The following is a 20,784-nucleotide window of genomic DNA, read 5'->3' as shown; positions in this document are numbered from 1 at the left end:
CCCTCCCTACAGCCCCTGCTCCAGGGCCTCCCGTGCTCTGCCTGCCCTAAGGCCCTTCTAGCCTCATCAGCCACTTCCTTCAGCCACTTACCCGGTACCCCAGCCCCCTGGACTTCACTGCCCTTGACTTGAATCCATTCTTTTCTGTTCCCACCCACCCCACCCCGCCTTTCTCTTGCTGTTTCTCTTGCCTGAAATTCCCTTTCTCCCATCCACACGTCCCAAATAACTCGGACCTCAGAGCCCACTGCAAATTCGCCCTCACCCTCTGTCCTTCTCTCCTTTGGCCTGTGCTCTCCCCCAGCCCCAGTGGCACTTGTTAGGGGGCCTGGGATTGTATTTGTTTCTGTGGCTGTTTCATCCACTCTGACAGGCTGTGAACTTGAGGCAAGGAACTGAATCCCACTCCTGTTGGTGCCCCCTCCCCTCAGTACCAATCCCACACCTGGCAGACACGTTTCCAATCAATTCTGAGACACAGTTTTCACATTTTAACATCTCTGATGAGATGCACCTTACAGTTGATGGCATATCATGGTTTAATTGGCAGTGGTTTTTCTTTCTTAGAGAACACAGAAAATAAGAGTATTTAAAATCCATGTTATCTTAAACTTGATTTAAAAAATGACAGTAGGTGTTTGATGTTTATTGAATTGGAAAAAAAATTATCGTGAATTTCATCCAACTCCACAGCTCCCAAACCTGGCTGATTATCAGAATTACTCTGGGGGGCTGATGGAGGAAAGCTTGTTAAAAAGAGGTCCCTGGGCCCTAGTAAGCTCATCCCCCTGGGAGTGGCAGAGGCAGGGAGATGGGTAGCCAATGGCCCCAGCCCACTTATCCGGAAAATGAGTTCTGTCCCCTCCCAGTTCAGGGTTTCCTCTACATGGCCATGCTGTCCAGTAGGACAAGCAAAGCCACATAAATCCACAAATACTTGATTTAATTTTGCTGTTCTCAACCAAACCAGGAGAAGCAACAGGCAGTTGGCACCAAAAGGTTCGGGGTTGCAAGCTCACAGCTCAGAATGCTCCCATGTGACCCCGCAGTCGGCATCCTCCCACAGCCTCCTCCTGGTGCTGCTGGTGCCTCTTACCACTGGGGAGAACTCCTGCTCACCCCGGGTTCACATGCCATGCTGCCTCTCCCCACGCGGCTCTAAGCCTGCTGATTTTGTGCTTTTTTCTACAAACATAGTGTCGCTAAGAAATTTCTTATTTCTTAAGAAATAAGAAAATTTCCCAGAATAGTAGGGAGGCAGATTCTAGCTCAGAATGGAAAGCAAAACAAACAACAACTTTCTAGCAGGTGGATCTGTCTAGAGGTGGAACGGACAGCCTTGAGCAGGTAGTGAGCCTCCTGTCACAGGTGGTGCAGATGGGGGTAGGATGAGGCTGCTGGAGGAGGCATGCCAGCACAGGACGAGAGCCTGGGCCAGAAGACCAGCTGAGCCTAAGGAATCTCGTCACATCATGTTTCCCTGGCCACTTCAATGAGGACTTGGTGCAGAAGGAACAGTTTCCTTGCTGGTCCTGGGTTTCCTCCTGCTCTGTCATCCAGCTTAGAAGATGCAACCGCCAAAGGCTGGTTCTACATGTTGCTACCTCTCCTCCCCCTCCCCCTCTCCTGGGTGCAGAGTTCTGGGAAGGCTTTTCCTAGTGGTATTGTCAGCAGTGACCCTGGGACCACCCTGTGTTTTCTCTGCTCCCAACCCCTCTACCCACAGCTTCAGGACTCTATGTCCAGAGTAGTGAGTTGCTGCATGTCATCACCAACGTGATCCATGCTAATGGGGACAGAGGCATCACTGTGGCCCAGAGCAGCCAGCTCACCCGTGTGGCCAACAACAGCATCTCCTGCAATCACCAGAGTGGGGTCAAGGTGGAGGCCCAGTGCAAAGTGGAGTTCCGAGGCAATGGTATCTATGACAACAGAGGCCATGGCATCATCACCAAGGGTGACAGCACTGTCATTGAAAACGACATCATTGGCAACCGGGGTAGCGGGCTGCAGCTGCTGCCCACGTCCGACACGAAGGTATGTATGTGTGTGTGATGTGTGTGCCTATGCAGGGCATGGCCCTAGGAGAGCCCTCGTGCCCTCTCTGCTGAGAAGCAGAACCTTAAACCCTGAGCACTCTGCAAGGGTGCTGCCAAAACCCAGCCTGGGAGATGCAGGGGGACTTCATGCAAGAGGGGACGCGGGAACTGGGCCCTGAAGGAGGAACAGGGGGTACTGGCAGGAAGCTGGGGCGGGGGTGCCACCCGAGGTATCTTTGTGGTCTTCAGTTCAAGATCAGGGCTATTTTAGCTCTCTTCTCCTAACAGAATAATCTCGCAAAGGACCCGGTACGCAGTATGTGCTTAATGGAGAGAAGTCTTGCCTCGGGGCCTTGGCACCCACTGTTCCCTGTATACCCGGAGTAGCCTTCTCTCCCCTTTTCCTACCTACCAAGTCCTACAGCTTGGCTCTCCCTTTCTTCTGGAAGCCCTTTCTGACCCCCCAGGCTGTTTGAGGTGCCCTTTTTTTGTACTTCTAAGGTGCTTATGCCCACCCTTCACAGGGCACTTCCCACAGTGCTCTGTGTCTGTTCCTTCGCCTGTTTTTCTTCCCCACAGGACCTTGAGCCCCGAGCTCCGTTTTTACGCACAGCACTGAGCTGGGTGCTAGGGTTTCAGTGTTGAGCCAGACAAACCCAATCCCTGCCCTTGTGAAGTTACAGTCGCAAAGCCTCTTTTCGGCTTTGTGACTTCATGAGTCAGTGACTTCAGCAAGGAGTAAGGAATCCCTTGGCTTTGCATCCGAGCACTGTGGGAGCAGAGGAGGGGAGGAGGGCTCGCTGTTACCTCAGTTGGGTCGCCAGTGGCTCACACCCCATCTGCTGGGTCTTTGCACATTGTTCCTTCTTCCTGGAACAACTCTCCTCTGCTCTGTACCTGATAAACTCCTACCGCTTACCCATCACCTCCTCCAGAAAGCCTTTCCTGGTTCTCTCTGGGCTGGTCTTGATAGCCTTTCCCTGAGCTCGCATGGCTCAATGCTGACCTACCTAGCATGCTCTTACCCCTCAGTTTTATAACTGGTGATTCACTTACCTGGCTCCCCTACCAGTCTAGGAGTCCCTGAGGTGTGACAAGCTCTGGCTGCCTCTCCCAGGTAATAAAGAACCGGATCCATTCATTCCGGGCCTACGGCATTGCCGTGCAGGGCCGTGCCAAGGCTCTGCTGCAGGAGAACACCGTCTTCCAGGGCAAGACCAACAAGACCATCTTTCAGCAGATCTCAAACAACCAAGAATGCATCATGCAGAACAACAAGTTCTTGGTCTTCAAGAAAAAGTAAGTGCCTGGGGTTGCCTAAACCAATCTTCTAGAACCACAGTGAGGTCACTGGGGAAGCCAGGCTCAGAGACTGCAGCTGCCCTTGCTCCCTAGTCCTGCTAGCTTTCGGCTCTGGTCAGGTAAAGTCCTGCTAGCTTTCGGCTCTGGTGCTTGGGTTTTGTGTCAGGCCTGGGCTGAGAACCTGAGCCTGACTCCCTAGGAGGGAATAAGCTTTAAAATAATCAGGGGTATGTGGTTTCAAATCTCACCTCTGCCAGTTACTGGCTGTGTGACCTTGGGCAAGTTACTCAACATCTCTGAGCCTTAGTAAAATCCAGTTAATAATGTCTGCTTTGTAGCACCAGTTTAAATAGGATCATGTGACCTAGCAGCATATCTGAGGTATCACACAAGTGTTCATTGCTGTGGCTGCTGTTGCCCCTTGTTTCTGGTATTTCTGCCTCAGTGTACAGTTGCTTCACACTCACCTTCCCCAAACCCTTGTCCTTCCCTGTTCCTCATGTTGATGACATCACCATCCATTCTGTTCCAGCAGCAAAACCTCTGCCTCTCCTTCTCCCTGACACTGAAGTTCAGTCAGCTACCAGGTTCTCTTGATTCTGTTTCTAAAATGTTCTTGTACCTGGCACCTCCTCTTCCCAACTGCTGCCACCCTTGTTCGGGTCAGCACCCCTCATCCTGACCCATGGCCCCTGTTCCCATTACCGCTGTTTCAGTTTTTATGGATGGACTCCGTTCTGGTTGGTTGATACTTTGCCATACTGGTTGCAAAAATAATAATTAGTAATTATTATTGATACCATTGTTGTTGGTATCAGTCCTGCACTGTTAATCCTTCTGTCTTGTTGCAGCAGCTTCCTGCCTGGGCCCCCTGCGGTTGGGCTACCCCCGACCTGCAGGCTGTCCTCTGCATCCTGCCAGAGTAATCTTTCTAAATCAGCTCTGGCCACGTCACATGCATGGTCAGAAACCCTGGATGGAGCCTCTTTTTCTATAGTAATGATCTCTACTCTGTTTTTTTATTATACACTTTCTCAGTAACAAATATTTTTTGAGGAAACCCCCTCAGTATGTATATTTATATAGTCATAACTTATAAAGTATGATATAGTAGAAATTCTAATATTGTCTTCCCAAATCCCAGCAGATCATATTGTAGACTCCCTGGGGTCCACTTCCTCCTCCAGCTTTGGAGACCCCAGGGTACAGGGTACAGCCCAGACCTGTAGGCCTGGCATTGTCTCCTGTGCACTGTCCACTCCTAATTTCCTCTCTTTTCATCACTTCTTCTCAGGAGCTCACTCTGCTGCCAAACGCAAATGCTTGCAGATCTTTGAACATAGCCCCAGGCTTTTACTCACCCCACAGTAGCCAGCCTCTGACTCTACCCATACCTTTACAGTCCCACTCGTAACATTATTATCATAAAAATACGTAAAAGCCAATGTTGCTGGGTTAAGCAATTTAGGATTTAATGTGTGTAAGAGGCGATCCCTTGTAACTCAGGACAGGTTCCTTGTAACTTAGGACAGAAAGCCCTAATCAAAACATCACTACAATTTGATTTTCCCCAACCCTTCGTAATCTCCACAAGAGCTCGAGGGACTGGAAATCCACCAACTTCTGTCCCCTATAGATCTGCACTTTCCAGAATATCATGTAAAAGAAACAACACAGTGTGCAGTCTTTTGAGTCTGGCTTCTTAACACTTAGCCCAGTGTATCCCAGATTCACCTGTGGCATCTGTCATTCATTCTTTTTGTCGCTGAGTGGTGTTCTATTGTATGGACGTACCACACGGTTTATCTGTTCATCAGCTGAAGCATATTTAGGTGGTTTCTAATTTTTTGGTGACTGTGAATAAAGCTTGCATGACATTTACAGCCATACAGGTGGGGAAAAAAATGGGGCTGGGGGAATGAAAGAAAAACAAGCAAGCCACTGGTCTTATCTAGATCCTTGTTTAAAGATGGGGAAATAGAGGACAAGAGGGAACCTATCCAAGGTTACATGTAAATCTGAAGGTAGAGCTAGAACTAGAATTAGTTGTGCCCATGTTCCACCTCCTTTTGCTATCACGTAACTAGGGAGATGCAACCTATACCCAGATTTAAACAAAGCCAAAGGTAAGTTTGTGCAGGGCATTCAGCAGATGCTGTAGACTCCCAAAGGGTTCACTCTCATTTTGCACCTCCAGGTCTGATACGTGGTGCCTGGCGAACCCACCAGCACGGCCTCACCTTGAAAACTCTCTCCGAGGCCCCTCTGCTGCCCACAGTGGGCAGAAGGTGACAGCCATGGCAACCAGGATCACAGCCCACGTGGAAGGTGGTTACCACAGCAAACGCAGCATCTTCTGCACCATCCTGTAAGAATGGAGAGCCACGGAGTGGGGCAGCTGGGGGCTGTCCTCAGACTCCGAGAAGGAAGCACATACCCTGCTCTCAGGCTCAGGCCCTGCCCAGCCAAGCTGAGAGGTTGTGGCCTTTGGGATGGAAGAATTAGTGCTTGTGAAGGCTCCTGGTCTCCTTATCACCGCCCTGAAAAACAAGCTCCCAAGTCTTCTGGGGACTAAGAACAAGGTACCTTCAAAACCCTTTGGCTCCACAGCCCTCAGCAGGAAAGAACTTGGATTTTTTGTTTGTTGATTGGTTGGTTTTTTTGGCCGTGCCATGTGGCTTATGGGATCTTAGTTCCCCGACCAGGGATTGAACCCAGGCCCTCAGCAGTGAAAGTGCAGTGTCCTAACCGCTGGACCGCCAGGGAATTCCCTGGAATTATTTTTCAAGGAGAAAAGGGGAACCGAAGTTGGTGGGTTTCTAGTCCCTTGAGGTCTTATAGAGATTATGAAAAGTTGAGGAAATCGATAATGAAAACCTTGGTCAGGGTTTTCTGTTTGAGTTACAGGGAACTGCGTTTTATATACGCCAAACCCAGAATCTTCTCAGGGAAGAACGGATTTACTTCTAAGGGAGAGAAGTGATTCTAGTGAGATGGAAAGAGCCCCAGATTTTCCCCTTTCCTAGACCTCACTTTTGACCCTCCGGGGACACTGCCACACCCACCCTGCTGCCTGGGGAGGCTGGCGGAGTTGGGTTTGGTTTCCTTAAGGACACAGTTCTCTTGGACATGGACCTGTGAGGGAGGAAGGGGCTTGGGATAAGGAGCCCCTCTTGAAAGGCTGCCCCAGGAATGACAGGGACATGCTGAAAACAGGAAGGGGCGTGTGGAGAAGGCTTCCTTCAAGTGGCTTAGGTGTGCAGGCGCGTGCTGGGCTGGGTGGTGCAGAGATGCACCTGACTGCTCTACTTTAAGTTGCTCCCAGATTCAGGAGGACATTGGTTCAGCGCTTGCTGCACAGAGAGGATTCGAATCCCACAAGCACACCCAAACCAGCTGCCCCTCCTGGGCGCAAGACTGGCGGAGACCGAGGTGCCTAGGGCCCTCGTCTGTGTCCACATTCTCATGGATGACCACCTGCCTTTACTGACCCTACCAAGGTTTCCCACTCTGTGCCTTGGCTCACGCTTTCCCCTCTTCTGGGTGCACCCTCCTTGCCAGCTACACATGCCTAGGTCCCACCCATTCTTCCAGGCTCGACACTGCCACCCGGATGGCAGTGCTCTGCCCTCTCTGAGCCTCCTCTGCCCTTTCTCTGCCCCCACAGGGTATATTCTGCCTTGCTTAGGATTTACCCGGGCCCATCCCTGTCCCACTGACCTGCCTGTAAGCTAGCTCCATTAGGGTCACGACTTGTGTCCCCAGTCCCCAGCCCAGGGGTAGGGTTAGCCTGAGTGAGGAGAGGAAGGCTGGCTCCCAAAGGGCTGTGCTGAACCCAACTGTGAATGTGTTAAGGTTCCAGAGCCAGGCAGGCTCAGACCCACTGCTCTAGGAAAGGGGCCCGACGCAGGCCTGGTTCAGCCTGAACAGTCCCCCACCCACCCGGCCCTTCATGTGGGGCCTCACCAGCCTGGTAGGGTCACTGTCGTGCACCTCACAGATGGCTTCCCAGGCTGGTTCTGCCAGGCCCCCGGTGCTGCTCTCCCGGGTGGAGTAGGTTGGGCTAGAGGGAGCCAGGAGCACTGGCTACCCCCTGAGGACTTCGGGCACAAGAGCGTGGGCCCCTCCCATCCCCAGCGCTGTCCTTTGCACTTACCTATGGCCCCAATGTGAGTCGCTGTACAAAATGCTGCCTTTTATTATTTTGTAACAAATGACTTTTCTGTGAACCAAGTGCTTATGAAAATCTCAGCAACCAAAATAAAGTTCTCTATTTTAAAGAAGGCACTTTTCGGGGTACTTTCCTTGGTCTGGGTATGTGCTAGGGTTCCTGAGTGCTGGATGTAGGCCTCTCACCACTCTGCCCCCACGAGGCACCACTGCTTCCACTGAACGAGACATGAGACCAGGGCCCTCTTGTCCATCCAGCTTGTTCCCACCTGATTCCAAGTTCCAAGGTCTGTGTCCTCATGTGTCAGTCAGGGACTGTAGTTGCAGTCCTGCCTGCCCCTTGGGCTTTGTGAAGAGTAACAGTGAGGTCCCTGGTGTGGATGACATGAGATCCATGACCACATTTTTCCCAGCTTCAGTCACTTAGCATCTTACAGTGTTTGCCATATCCACATGTCAGCTAAGGAGAAAGCTAGTACTTAATATTTTTCTTTAAATCCTCTTTTAATTAAAAAGACTTTATTTTTATTTTTTTTTTTTTGCGGTATGCGGGCCTCTCACTGTTGTGGCCTCTCCCGTTGCGGAGCACAAGCTCCGGACGCGCAGGCTCAGCGGCCATGGCTCACGGACCCAGCCACTCCGCGGCATGTGGGATCCTCTCGGACCGGGGCACGAACCGGTGTCCCCTGCATCAGCAGGCGGACTCCCAACCACTGCGCCACAAGGAAGCCCCTAAAAAGACTTTATTTTTTAGAATTTTTTTCTCTTAAGTCTTTTTATTAACAGGTATAGTTGATGTATAATGTATGTTTTAGGTGTACAACACAGTGATACACAATTTTTAAAGGTTATACTCCATTTATAAAATATTGGCTATATTCCCTGTGCTGTACAATATATCCTTGTAGCTTATTTATTTTATACATAGTAGTTTATACCTCTTAATCCCCTACCCTAGCCCCTCCCCCCTTCCCCCTCCCACTGGTAACCACTAATTTGTTCTCTATATATGAGAGCATGTTGTTCTTTGTTATATTCACTAGTTTATTTTTTAGATTCCACATGATATACAGCATTTGCCTTTCTGTGACTTATTTCACTAAGCACGATACCCTCCAAGTGCGTCTTTTTTTTTTTAACATCTTTATTGGAGTATAATTGCTTTACAGTGGTGTGTTAGTTTCTGCTTTATAACAAAGTGAATCAGAATCCAAGTGCATCCTTGTTGCAAATGGCAAAATTTCATTATCTTTTATGGCTGAGTAGTATTCCATTGTGTATATATGTACCACATCTTCTTTATCCATTCATCTGTTGATGGATACTTAGGTTGTTTCCACATCTTGGCTATTATGAATAATGCTGCTGTGAACATTGGGGTGCATGTATCTTTCAAATTAGTGTTTTCATTTTCTTCAGATATATACCCAGGAGTAGAATTGCTGGATCATATGGTAGTTCTATTTTTAGTCTTTTGAGTAAACACCATACTGTCTTCCATAGTGGCTTCCCCAGTATACATTCCCACCAACAGTGCACAAGGGTTCCCTTTTCTCCATGTTCTCACCAACATTTGTTATTTGTGGTGATGATAGCCATTCTGACAGGTGTGAGGTGATATTTCATTGTGGTTTTGATTTGCATTTCTCTGATGACTAGCGATGTTGAGCATCTCTTCATGTGCCTGTTAACTATCTGTACCTTCTGTATCAGACATTTCCAAATAGACATTGGAAAAATGTCTATTTAGGTTTTCTGACCATTTTTTAATCAGATTGTTTATTTTTTTGATGTTGAGTTGTATGAGCTTTTTATACATTTTGGATATTAACCCCTTATTGGTCATATCACTTGCAAGTACTTTTTCCCATTCAGTAGGTTGTCTTTTTGTTTTGTCTATGGTTTCCTTTGCTGTGCAAAAGCTTTTAAGTTTAATTGGGTCCCATTTGTTTATTTTTGCTTTTGTTTCCTTTGCCTTAGGAGACAGCTCCAAAAAATATTGCACGATTTATGTCAAAGTGTGTTCTGCCTGTGTTTTCTTCTAGGAGTTTCATGGTTTCAGGTCTTAACGTTTAGGTCTTTACTCCATTACAGTTTTTCTAAAACCATACACACAAAAATGTTCTAATTTCATTCTTTTACATGCAGCTGTCCAGTTTTCCCAGCACCCCTTATTGAAGACTGTCTATAAGTTTTAGATTTATAGAAAAAGTGAGGAGATAGGTGGTAGAGAGTTCCCGTACTACCCTTCCTGCCGAGCTTCCGTTATTAACACCTTGCATTAGTATGGTACATTTGTCAAAATTAATGGGCCAGTAGACACATTATTATTAACTAAAGTCCACAGTTATTCATATTTCCTTAGTCATTACCTAGTGTCCTTTTTCCATTCCAGGACCCTATCCAGGAACTTAACTAAAAAGACTTCACTACTGTAAATGAAAAGCTAGTGGTTCTAATACACACTAAACTGTTAAAATGAAAATATTCACAGTATCACAAGCAACTAAACCTTTGTTGAAACCACACATTTGGGGGAAATTTGTTACTGCAGTTTAGCCAAGTCAGCATAACCTCATATATCCTGATACACCCCCATGCCACTAAAATCATCTTATATCCCATCAGTAGTATATTAAGCACTGAGCTGGTGAGGCTATTGCCCCTTTTTTACAGAAGGAATTGAGTTCTTTGTTTTTTTAACTGAAGTATAGTTGAATTACAATGTTGTGTTGATTTCTGCTGTACAGCAAAGTGATTCAGTTATACATACATACATATATATATATATATACACACACACACACACACACACACACACACATCTTTTTTTTTTTTTTTTTTTTTTTTGCAGTACGCGGGCCTCTCACTGTTGTGGCCTCTCCCGTTGTGGAGCACAGGCTCCGGACGCACAGGCTCAATGGCCATGGCTCATGGGCCCAGCTGCTCCACGGCATGTGGGATCTTCCCGGACCGGGGCACGAACCCATGTCCCCTGCATCGGTAGGCGGACTCTCAACCACTGTGCCACCAGGGAAGCCCTACATTCTTTTTTATATTCTTTTCCATTATGGTTTATCATAGGATACTGCATATAATTCTCTGTGCTGTATGGTAGGACGTTGTTTATCCATTCCACATATAATAGCTTACACCTGCTAACCCCAGCCTCCCACTGTCCCACCCCCAACCCCCTCCCCCTTGGCAACCCCAAGTCTGTTCTCTATGTCCATGAGTCTGTTTCTGTCTTGTAGATAGGTTCATTTTGTCATATTTTAGATTCTGCATTATAAGTGATATCATGTGGTATTTGTCTTTCTCTGACTTCACTTAGTATGGTAATCTCTAGGTCCATCCACGTTGCTGCAAATGGCCATTATTTCGTTCTCTTATGACTGAGTAGTATTCCATTATATATATGTACCGCATCTTCTTTATCCATTCATCTGTCACTGGACATTTAGATTGTTTCCATGTCTTGGCTGTTGTGAATAGTGCTGCTATGAACATAGGGCTGCATGTATCTTTTTGGATTAGAGTTTTGTCTGGATATATGCCCAGGAGTGGGACTGTTGGATCATGTGGTAATTCTGTTTTTAGTTTTCTGAGGAATGGAATACTGTTTTCCATAGTGGCTGTACCAACTTACATTTCCACCAATAGTGTAGTAGGGTTCCCTTTTCTCCACATCCTTTCCAGCATTTGTTTCTAGAGTTTTTAATGATGGCCATTCTGATCAGTGTGAGTTGGTACCTTGTTGCAGTTTTGATTTGCATTTCTCTAGTAATTAGCGATGTTGAGCATCTTGTCACATGCCTATTGGCCATTTGTATTTCTTCTTTGGAGAAATGTATCTTTAGGTCTTCTGCACGTTTTTCGATTGGGTTGTTTTTCTGTTGTTGAGTTGTATGAGCTGCTTGTATTTTGGAAATTAAGCCCTTGCCAGTTGCATCATTTGCAAATATTTTCTCCCATTCTGTAGGCTGTCTTTTCGTTTTGTTTATGGCTTCCTGTGCTGTGCAAAAGCCTGTAAGTTTGATTAGGTCCCATTTGTCTGTTTTTGTTTTTATTTCTGTTGGGAGACTGACCTAAGAAAACAGTGGTATGATTTATGTCAGAGAATGTTTTGCCTATATTCTCTTCTAGGAATTTTATGGGGTCAAGTCTTATGTCTAAGTCTTTAAGCCATTTGGAGTTTATTTTTGTGTACGGTGAGTGTGTTCTAACTTCACTGATTTACACGCGGCTGTCCAACTTTCCCAACACTGCTGAAAAGACTTTTTCCCACTGTATATTCTTTCTTTCTTTATCTAAGATTAATTGACCATAGCGGTGTGAGTTAATCTCTGGGGTCTTTACTCTGTTCCATTGATCCATATGGCTGTTTTTGTGCCAATACTATGCTGTTTGGATTACTGTAGCTTTGTAGTATTGTCTGAACTCTGGGAGGGTTATGCCTCCTGCTTTGTTCTTTTTCATCATCATTGCTTTGGCAATTCTGGGTCTTTTATGATTCCATACAAGTCTTAGGATTATCTGTTCTAGTTCTGTGAAAAATGTCATGGGTAATATGATAGGGATCACATTAAATCTGTAGATTGCTTTGGGTAGTATGGCCATTTTAACAATATTCATTCCTCCAAGAGCATTGGATATCTTTCCATTTCTTTGAATCATCTTCAGTTTACTTTATTGTTTTATAGTCCTCAGCATATAAGTCTTTCACCTCCTTAGTCAGGTTTATTCCTAAGTATTTTATTTTGGGGGGTGAGATTTTGGAAGGTATAGTTTTTTATATTCCCTTTCTGATATTTCATAGTTAGCGTAAAGAAATGCAACCGATTTCTGTATGTTAATCTTGTATCCTGCTACCTTGAATTCATTTATTCTAATAGTTTTTGTGTGGAGTCTTTACGGTTCTTTGTATAGAGAGAGTATTGTGTCATGTGCGAAGAGTGACAGTTTTACCTCTTCTCTTCCAGTTTGGATACCTTTTCTCTTTCTTGTCTGATTGCTGTGGCTAGGACTTCCAATATTATGTTGAAGAGAAGTGGTGAGAGTAGGCATCCTTGTTTTGTTCCAGATTTTAGTGGGAAGGCTTTCAGCTTTTCACTGTTGAGTATTATGTTGGCTGTGGGTCTGTCATAAATAGGTTTTATTATGTTGAGATATGTTCTCTCTGTACCCACTTTGGTGAGAGTTTTTATCATGAATGGATATTGAATGTTGTCAAATGCTTTTTCTGCATCTATTGAGATGATTGTGGGTTTTTGTCTTTTGTTTATGTGGTGTATCACATTGACTGATTTGCATATGTTGAACCATTCTTGTGAACTTGGGATGACTCCCATGTGGTTATGGTACATGATCTTTTTAATGTGTTGTTGGATTCTGTTAGCTAATATTTTGTTGAGAATTTTTGCTTCTATATTCATCAATTCATCAAAGATATTGGCCTGTAATTTTCTTTTTTGGTGGTGTCTTTGTCAGGTTTTGGTATCAGGCTGATGGTGGCTTCATAAAATGTCTTTGGGAGTGTTCCTTCCTCTTCAGTTTTTTTGGAAGAGTTTGAGAAGGATCAGTATAAGTTCTTTGCATGTTTGGTAGAATTCGCCTGTGAAGCCATCTGGTCCTGGACTTTTGTTTGTAGGGAGTTTTTAAATTACAGATTCTATTTCACCTCTAGTGATCAGTCTGTTCAAATTATCTGTTTCTTCTTGGTTCATTTTTGGTGGGCTGTATGTTTCTAGAAACTTGTCCATTTCTTCTAGGTTGTAGCATTTGTTGGCATATAATTGTTCATAGTATTCCCTTACGGCTTTCTGTATTTCTGCAGTATTGGTTATTATCTCTCCTTTTTCATTTCTTATTCGGGTTCTCTCTTTTCTTCTTGATGAGCCTGGACAGGAGTTTGTCAATCTTGTTTACCCTTTCAAAAAACCAGCTCTTGGCTTTATTGATTTTTTAATATAATTTTTGAGATTCTCTATTTCCTCTCTGATCTTTATTATTTCCTTCCTTCTGCTGACTTTCAGTTTTGTTTGTTCTTTTTCTAATTTCTTTTTAAGTGATAGGTTAGGTTGTTTGAGACTTTCCTTGTTTTTTTTGAGGAAGGCCTGTATCGCTATGAACTTCCCTCTAAGAACTGCTTTTGCTGCATCCCATAGATTTTGTATGGTTATGTTCTCATTGTCATTTGTCTCAAGGTATTTTTAAATTTCCTCTTAGATTTCATCGTTGACCCATTGGTTTTCTTAGTAGTATGTTGTTTAGTCTCCATGTAATTGTTTGATTTTTCTGTGATTGATTTCTAGTTTCATGCTCTTACGGACACAAAGATGCTTGAGATAATTTCTATACTGTTAAATTTGTTGAGGTTAGTTTTGTGCCCTAATATGTGGTCAATCCTAGAGAATGTTCCATGTGCATTTGAAAAGAATGTGTATTCTATTTTTGGGGGGTGTAATGTACTGAAAATATCAATTAGTTCTGACTGTTGTATCATTTAGGATCTCTGTTGCCTTACTGATTTTCTGTCTAGAAAACCTGTCCATTAGTGTAAGTGTGGTGCTAAAGTCTCCTACTATTATTGTATGATTGTCAATTTCTGCCTTTATGTCTGTTAGTATTTTATGTATTTGGGTTCTTCTATATTAGGTGCATATATGTGGACGACTATAAAATCCTCTTCTTGTATTGATCCTTTTATCATTACATAGTGTCCTTTATCTTTCTTCATGGCTTGTTTTAAAGTATATTTTGTCAGATATGAGTATTGCGACCCCCACTTTCTTTTCATTTCCATTTGCATGAAATATTTTTCTATCTCACTTTCAATCTGTGTGTGTCCTTTGCCCTAAAGTGGGTCTCCTCTAGGTAGCATATTGTAAGCTCTTGTTTTTTTAATCCAATCTGTCACTCTGTGTCTTCTGATTGGAGTAGTTAGTCCACTAATAAATAATTATTGATAGATACGTATTTATTGCCATTTTAACCTTGGTTTCCTGTTGATTTTATATTTCCTCTTTGTCCCTTTCTGTTTTTCCTTTTGTGGTTTGATGTTCTTCTTTTGTATTATACTTATGTTCTCCTTGGTTTTTGTGAATCTGTCATATGTTTTTGATTTGTGGTTACCCTGTTTTTCAAGTATGTTAACCCCATCTTCTATCTCCTTGCCTTAGACTAGTAGTCATAGAGGCTCAAACATTCTAGGAAATGAAAAAAAAATCTACATTTTCTGACTCTCCTCCACCACATTTTATGATTTTGATGTCCGCTTTTACATCTTCATGTTCATCCTTTTGCTGTTCATTGTGGCTATCATCACGTTCACAGAAATTTGATTTTTTAAAAATCTGTGTACTGGCTTATTTATAGGTGATTTTTCTCTCCAATTGTGATTTTCTCTTTCCTATATATTCTTCTTTTCTATTTAGAGAAGATTTCAATATTTTCTTTAGGATAGGTTTTAGTATTGCTGTATTCTCTTCATTTTTGCTTGTCTCAGAAATTCTCTCTCCTATTCTAAATGATAATCTTGCTGGGTAAAGTATTCTAGGTTGCAGATTTTTCCCTTACAGGACTTTGAATATATCTTCCCACTCCCTTCTGGCCTGAAACGTTTCCATAGAGAAATACTGATAGCCTTATGGGGCTTCCCTTGTAATTAACTCTTTTTCTCCTGCCTTTAGAATCGTCTAATTTTTGCCGTTTTTATTATAAAATGTCTTGGTGTAGGTCTGTTTGGGTTTACTTTATTTTGGACCCTCTGTGCTTCCTGTACCTGGATATGTTTCCTTCTTTAGGTTTAGGAAGTTTTCAGCCATAATTTCTTCAAATACATTTCCAATCCCCTTTACTCTTTTTCCCCCTCCTGGATTCCCTATTATGCCTAGATTGGCATGCTTTGTATTATCCCATAGGTCTCTTATATTGCTTTCATTTTTATTCATTTGGCCTCCTGTCTGCTGTCCTGATTGGGTGATTTCCATTATTCTGTCTTCCAGGTTGCTTGTTCGTTCTGCATTATTTATTCTGTTCATTGCCTTTAATTCAGTTGTCTCAGTAAATGAGTTTTCTAATTTTTATTGGTTCCTCTGTATAGTTTCCAGTTCCTTTTTACAGTGCTCTGCATTTTTGTCGATAGCCTTAATTCCTTCAATATTTTTATTATCTTTTTGAAATCAGTATCTTTTTGAAATTGGTGTCTGTTAGACTAAAGAGGTCTGTTTCATTATTCTTTCAGGGGAATTCTCTTGGTCTTTTAACTGGGAGTGGCTCCTCTGCTTCTTCATTTTACTTGTATTTCTCTTATTCTGTGAGTTTAGGAGAAACAATTATCTACTGTGGTCTTAGGAGGCTCTTTATATGTGGGGGCATCCCTGTGTAGCTTGTGCGGGTTTAAGCATTTTTGTTTCAAGGGCTGTTCTTAGTATGGCTGCCTATCGCCTCTTTCCTCAGCGCTTGCTGGCCATTATCCCCTTAACGGGGTGTGCAGATGTGGCAGCTGGTGCCCAGTCGTGGGACTCTCAGTGGCAGTGGCAGCTCATGCATGGCCCCGGAGCATGCCATGGGAGCAGAGGCAGCTTGCAACTCTGCTCCCCAGGAGGGCAGAGTCAGCAGCTCGGGACGGCTCCTGCAGTGAGTGTAAGAAGTGTTCCGCTGAGAGCTTGCACAGGGGAAAAGGCTGTAATGGCAGGTTCTGCCCCTCCCCTTGCACACTGCCCACACAATGGTGCCTGGCCTCTAAGGCGGCCCAGGCTTCCTCCTCATACAGCCTCAGGTAGGGTTGCACCAGACTCTGACCGCTTCAGGGTGTTTCTGCACAGCCCACCCCAGTCCTCTCCCCAGGTCTGATCTCCAAAGCCCGAGCTTCTTCATCCAGCCCCTGCCCGCACCAGTAGACATGCATCTCAGGCTGGGAAGTGCAAAGCAGTGGCACTGACCGTCTGTGCAGCTCTCTCTCCATTCTAGCTGTTGCAGACTGGTTGCTGTGCTCTACTCCAAGGTTCTGAAGCTCCCTCTTATAACAGCTGATCTCTCTGCCAGCGAAAGAACTTCCGAGGGCGCAGGAACCTTTCTTCTTTTACAGCTCCCTCCCAGGGGCCCAGGTCCCATCCTGATTCCTTTCTCACTTTTTCCCTTTTTGTCCTACCCACTTACAGATTTTCTTGCTGTTTCAGAGGTATGAGGTCTTCTGCCAGCATTCAGTGGATATTCTGTGAGAACCTTTCCACATGTAGATGTATTTTTGATGTATTTGTGAAAGGAGGTGGTGAGCTTCACATCTTACTACTCCGCCATCTCGATTGCTCTCCCCAGAAGGAACTGAGTTCTGAGTGGTGATGCCTGTCAAGGCCAGTAGTTGCACATTCCCTATCAAATGTTAAGAGCTTGTATACAGAAGATGTATGAGTAAGGCTGTTATCTAGGGCTTCTGTAATAGGAACAGCTGGGACACACACACATATAGTGCCCATCTTCCGCCAAGTCATTTGGAGGCAGAAGTGGGAGGAACACAGAACACCTATCCTACCCTTGCTCTTCTGTGGTTGGGGAAGCATCTGGAAGGAGACTGCTCTGAGTAGCCTGCATTGGTTGACTGTGCAGGGCTTGCTCTCCCACACAGGCCAGACCCGCCCAAGGGAACCTACTCCATCTGATTAATTGAGCCAAAAATCTGTCTCCCTGGCTAAATCCTACCCATACTTCAGGATCCTACTTCATCATCATTCCATGGAACACTTCCCTTAATCTCTTCAAATCTTAGTTATGTGCCCTTCCTCCATGCTCTCCTACCCACCTACCCACCTGTGTTATCCCCATGGTGGCACTGAAATCCTCTGCATTGAAAAAGTCTGTTGATGTGTCTGATTCCCCCCTCTCCCATGCCCTGTGAGGTCATGCACTGTTGATCCTCTATACCTAACACCCAGCAAACTCATTAAGTGTTGGACATATAGATGGATGGATAAGGAAACAAACCCAACCCCATTCCTAGTATTTCTATCTTCTGGAGCCCCCAAAGGACATCTTTTCCCTCTGTCTGTGGCAACTCTCCAGATTTACAGACAGCATCCTTATCCCCCTGGGATCTACCCTGCTCCTGCCCTCCGTTCACACATGCCAGTTTGGAGACTGTCTCCTCACCATCTGGTCATTTTTCCAGATCCACTCCAGTGGCTCTGGGAGAGCCCAAAGAAGGCAGAGTTTAGGAGTCTCATCCTGTGCCTCAGGAGGTATGTCCCAGCTCTTACGTGCAGCAATTATGGATCAGAAGATAGGATTTTCTAATGGTGCTGTGCTTCCCTGGGGTCGCTTCATTCAGTCTGCAGTAGCTAAGTCCCCTCCGCAGGGTGACTTCCCACAGGTGAAAGTTTAACCCCTGTGCAGAGCTCATAGGTCTCAGCTGCCCCCCACCCAAGCAGCTTACACTGTGGCCTCCCTGGCCTTCCCTGCTGGCCAGTCAGGCCCAACTATTGATGCCTGCTGATAGAAGTGTACAAGCACAGCAAAGACCAATATGGGGGGAGGGGAGAAAAGTCAGGAATTTGGGATTAACAGATACACACTACTATATATAAAATAAACAACAAGGACCTACTGTATAGCACAGGGAACTACATTCAGTATCTTGTAATAACCTATAATAGAGAAGAATCTGAAAAAGAATATATATATATATAGTAACTGAATCACTGCTCTATACCTGAAACGTTGTAAATCAACTATACCTCAATTTAAAAAAAAAAAAAAGACCAATACAACTTCATCATCCAGACCTCCCAATCCTGTTGAGGCCACTGCCCCTTGTAGCCAGAGGAGACCCTGACTATAGGGAATGGTGGGCATGCTGTGGCCAGACCAGACAAGAGCCAGAGCTGGGTCTTGGAAAAGCACATGAGCCTACACTATCCTCAGCAACAGCCCTGGACCCACCTTCTTCCCTTTCCTTCCTTCCATCAGCACAGAGAAAGTCTCTTCTCCAAATGGTTCCTCATGGTGGACTCACGTGGGGCCTGCTGGGCTTGTTCCAACCCTGAGTAGTCTCCTGATATGAACACCCTCATCCCACTAGTTCTTTCTCCCTTCCTGTCCAGAACTTTGCAGGGTGCAGTTATGGCCGTGGGGCTCTGGAACCCATTCTCCATGATTATTGTCCTTTTAAAATGCAGTCAAGCCTAGCATGGCCCTCTGGTGCAATCTGAGTGACTCACAAATGTCCAGCAGGTCAGGGCCACAGAAACTTCCCTCCAGGGAACAGACTTCATTCTGTTAACACCCGTAAGTTATTCCACGAACGGCAAATCTTATTAAAGGTACAAGCATCTAGCCCACAGTCTCTTTTTCTTCAAAGAGGTCATCAAGCAACATTATGGCAAATAACTTGGTTGGATCAAGGAATCCTCTGTGAATGGATCAGTAAATAAATGGGGTTTTAGAGCTAGGAAAAACCTAGTACGATCCCATTATTCTACAAGTGTTTACTGCCTAATAGCTCTGCCAAGGAAAGAAGGTGCAGCTCATGCACTATGATTCATTCCACAGACACTGGCGCTTATATGCCAGGCACTGTGTTAGGCACCCTCTCACGAGACTTGTTGAAAAAGGCCCTCTTTTGAGCCTTCTGACCCCAAACCCCTTGACGAACAGAAACTTGCGTTTCAGTCAACCTCTGGGACTGCATCACCTACAATTAGTGAAGTATACCTGTTGTCACCCAGGACAAGTATACTGCTGACCCCTGAACAATGCAAAGGGTTAGGGGCACTGACCATGCAGTTGAAAAATCCACACATAATTTATGTCAGCCCTCCATATCCGTACATCTGCAGGTTCAACTAACCACTTGCATGGTACTATAGTGTTTACTATTGAAAAATATCCATGTATAAGTGGACCCGGGCAGTTCAAATTCATGTTGTTCAAGGATCAATTGTATATTTATCATCCTAGGCTTTTCCCCATCAATATCACTCCTCTTTGTGAGTGACTAAAGAAAGCTGCTTCCCCACTAGGACAGAGGCTCTTCAGAGGCCAGGTCACATGCTGTGATCTAATCACTGCTGGAAATTAAGCCTCAAGGTGTCAAAACCACCAGAATCTAAAAAGTACACATGAAAACACATTTTAAGCCATAAGCACACTAGGAATTCTTTTCCCAGAGACAGATCAGGATATTATTTTTTTTCTGATGCAGAGTTACATACCTGATTTCACAACAGCTTAGGTAAAGAAAAACAAGAGGCACTTAGATTTCCTGCTCACATCTCTGCTGGACGGAGATCAAGTATGCTACAAGTGCCCGCTACCCAGGATCAGATACAAATGGGGACAAGCCAGACAAAAGCATGGAAAATGTGCACTTTAAGCCTGGCCTTGCCATAGAAGTGGCTCTGATAACCACATCCCAGTGCTCAAAGAAATATAAGGATCACCTGTCCCGAATGAGCCATCCAAGGCCCATTTTTACCATGTATTCCCTAACGGATGTCCCAGCTGCTGTGTAAACTTCCTCCTTTCTCATTTTCAGAGAGAGCTGGATTCTGTCTTCCTTCCTCCACTGTCCCTGGCCCCCAGCACAAGCACCACACACCTGAGCTGCTCCCACTGCCTCAGAAGAACCTTGAAGAGCTGAGTCTGGTGGACTTCCCTGGTGGCACAGTGGTTAAGAATACACCTGCCAATGCAGGGGACACTGGTTCAATCCCTGGTCTAGGAAAATCCCACATGCCGCGGAGCAGCTAAGCCTGTGTGCCACAACTACTGAGCCTGTGCTCTAGAGCCTGCGAGCCACAACTACTGAGCCCACATGCTGCAACTACTGAAGCCCGCACGCTCTAGGGCCCGCATGCCCCAACTACTGAGCCTGCGTGTTGCAACTACTGAAGCCTGCACGCTGCAACTACTGAAGCCTGCACACCTAGAGCCTGTGCTCCGCAACAAGAGAAGCCATCGCAATGAGAAGTCCGTGCACTGCAACGAGGAGTAGGCCCCTCTCGCTGCAACTAGAGAAAGCCCGCACACAGCAATGAAGACCCAACGCAGCCAAAAAATAAAATTTAAAAGATAATAAAAGGGGCTTCCCTGGTGGCGCAGTGGTTGAGGGTCCGCCTGCCGATGCAGGGGATGTGGGTTCGTGCCCCAGTCTGGGAGGATCCCACATGCCGCAGAGCGGCTGGGCCCGTGAGCCATGGCCACTGGGCCTGCGCATCCGGAGTCTGTGCTCCGCAACGGGAGAGGCCACAACAGTGAGAGGCCCGCGTGCCGCAAA

At 45.3% G+C, this 20,784-nt stretch overlaps 1 protein-coding gene across 10 annotated transcripts in view; it reads left to right on the top strand.

The window, feature by feature from the left end:
* FBXO10 (F-box protein 10) overlaps window positions 1-20,405 on the top strand; it is an 81,680-nt gene extending 61,275 nt beyond the window's left edge. For 5 of the 10 annotated variants that reach the window (XM_033431127.2, XM_049710801.1, XM_049710804.1 and 2 more), the window contains 3 exons: window positions 1,727-2,037; window positions 3,157-3,338; window positions 5,539-7,624. In XM_033431127.2, coding sequence (XP_033287018.1) covers window positions 1,727-2,037; window positions 3,157-3,338; window positions 5,539-5,713 — 668 coding nt within the window. In that variant the 3' untranslated portion in view covers window positions 5,714-7,624. Of the gene's footprint in view, window positions 1-1,726; window positions 2,038-3,111; window positions 3,339-5,538; window positions 7,625-17,679; window positions 18,279-20,043 lie in introns of those variants that run through there. The other 5 variants (XR_007477782.1, XR_007477780.1, XR_007477781.1 and 2 more) reach the window with 5 other exon arrangements.
* The last annotated feature ends 379 nt before the right edge of the window (window positions 20,406-20,784 follow it).

This window comes from Orcinus orca, chromosome 6, assembly GCF_937001465.1.
Source record: "Orcinus orca chromosome 6, mOrcOrc1.1, whole genome shotgun sequence".
Taxonomy (NCBI): Eukaryota; Metazoa; Chordata; class Mammalia; order Artiodactyla; family Delphinidae; genus Orcinus; species Orcinus orca.
Note: the sequence above shows the minus strand (reverse complement) of the source record. Positions and strands in the feature narration are given on the sequence as shown.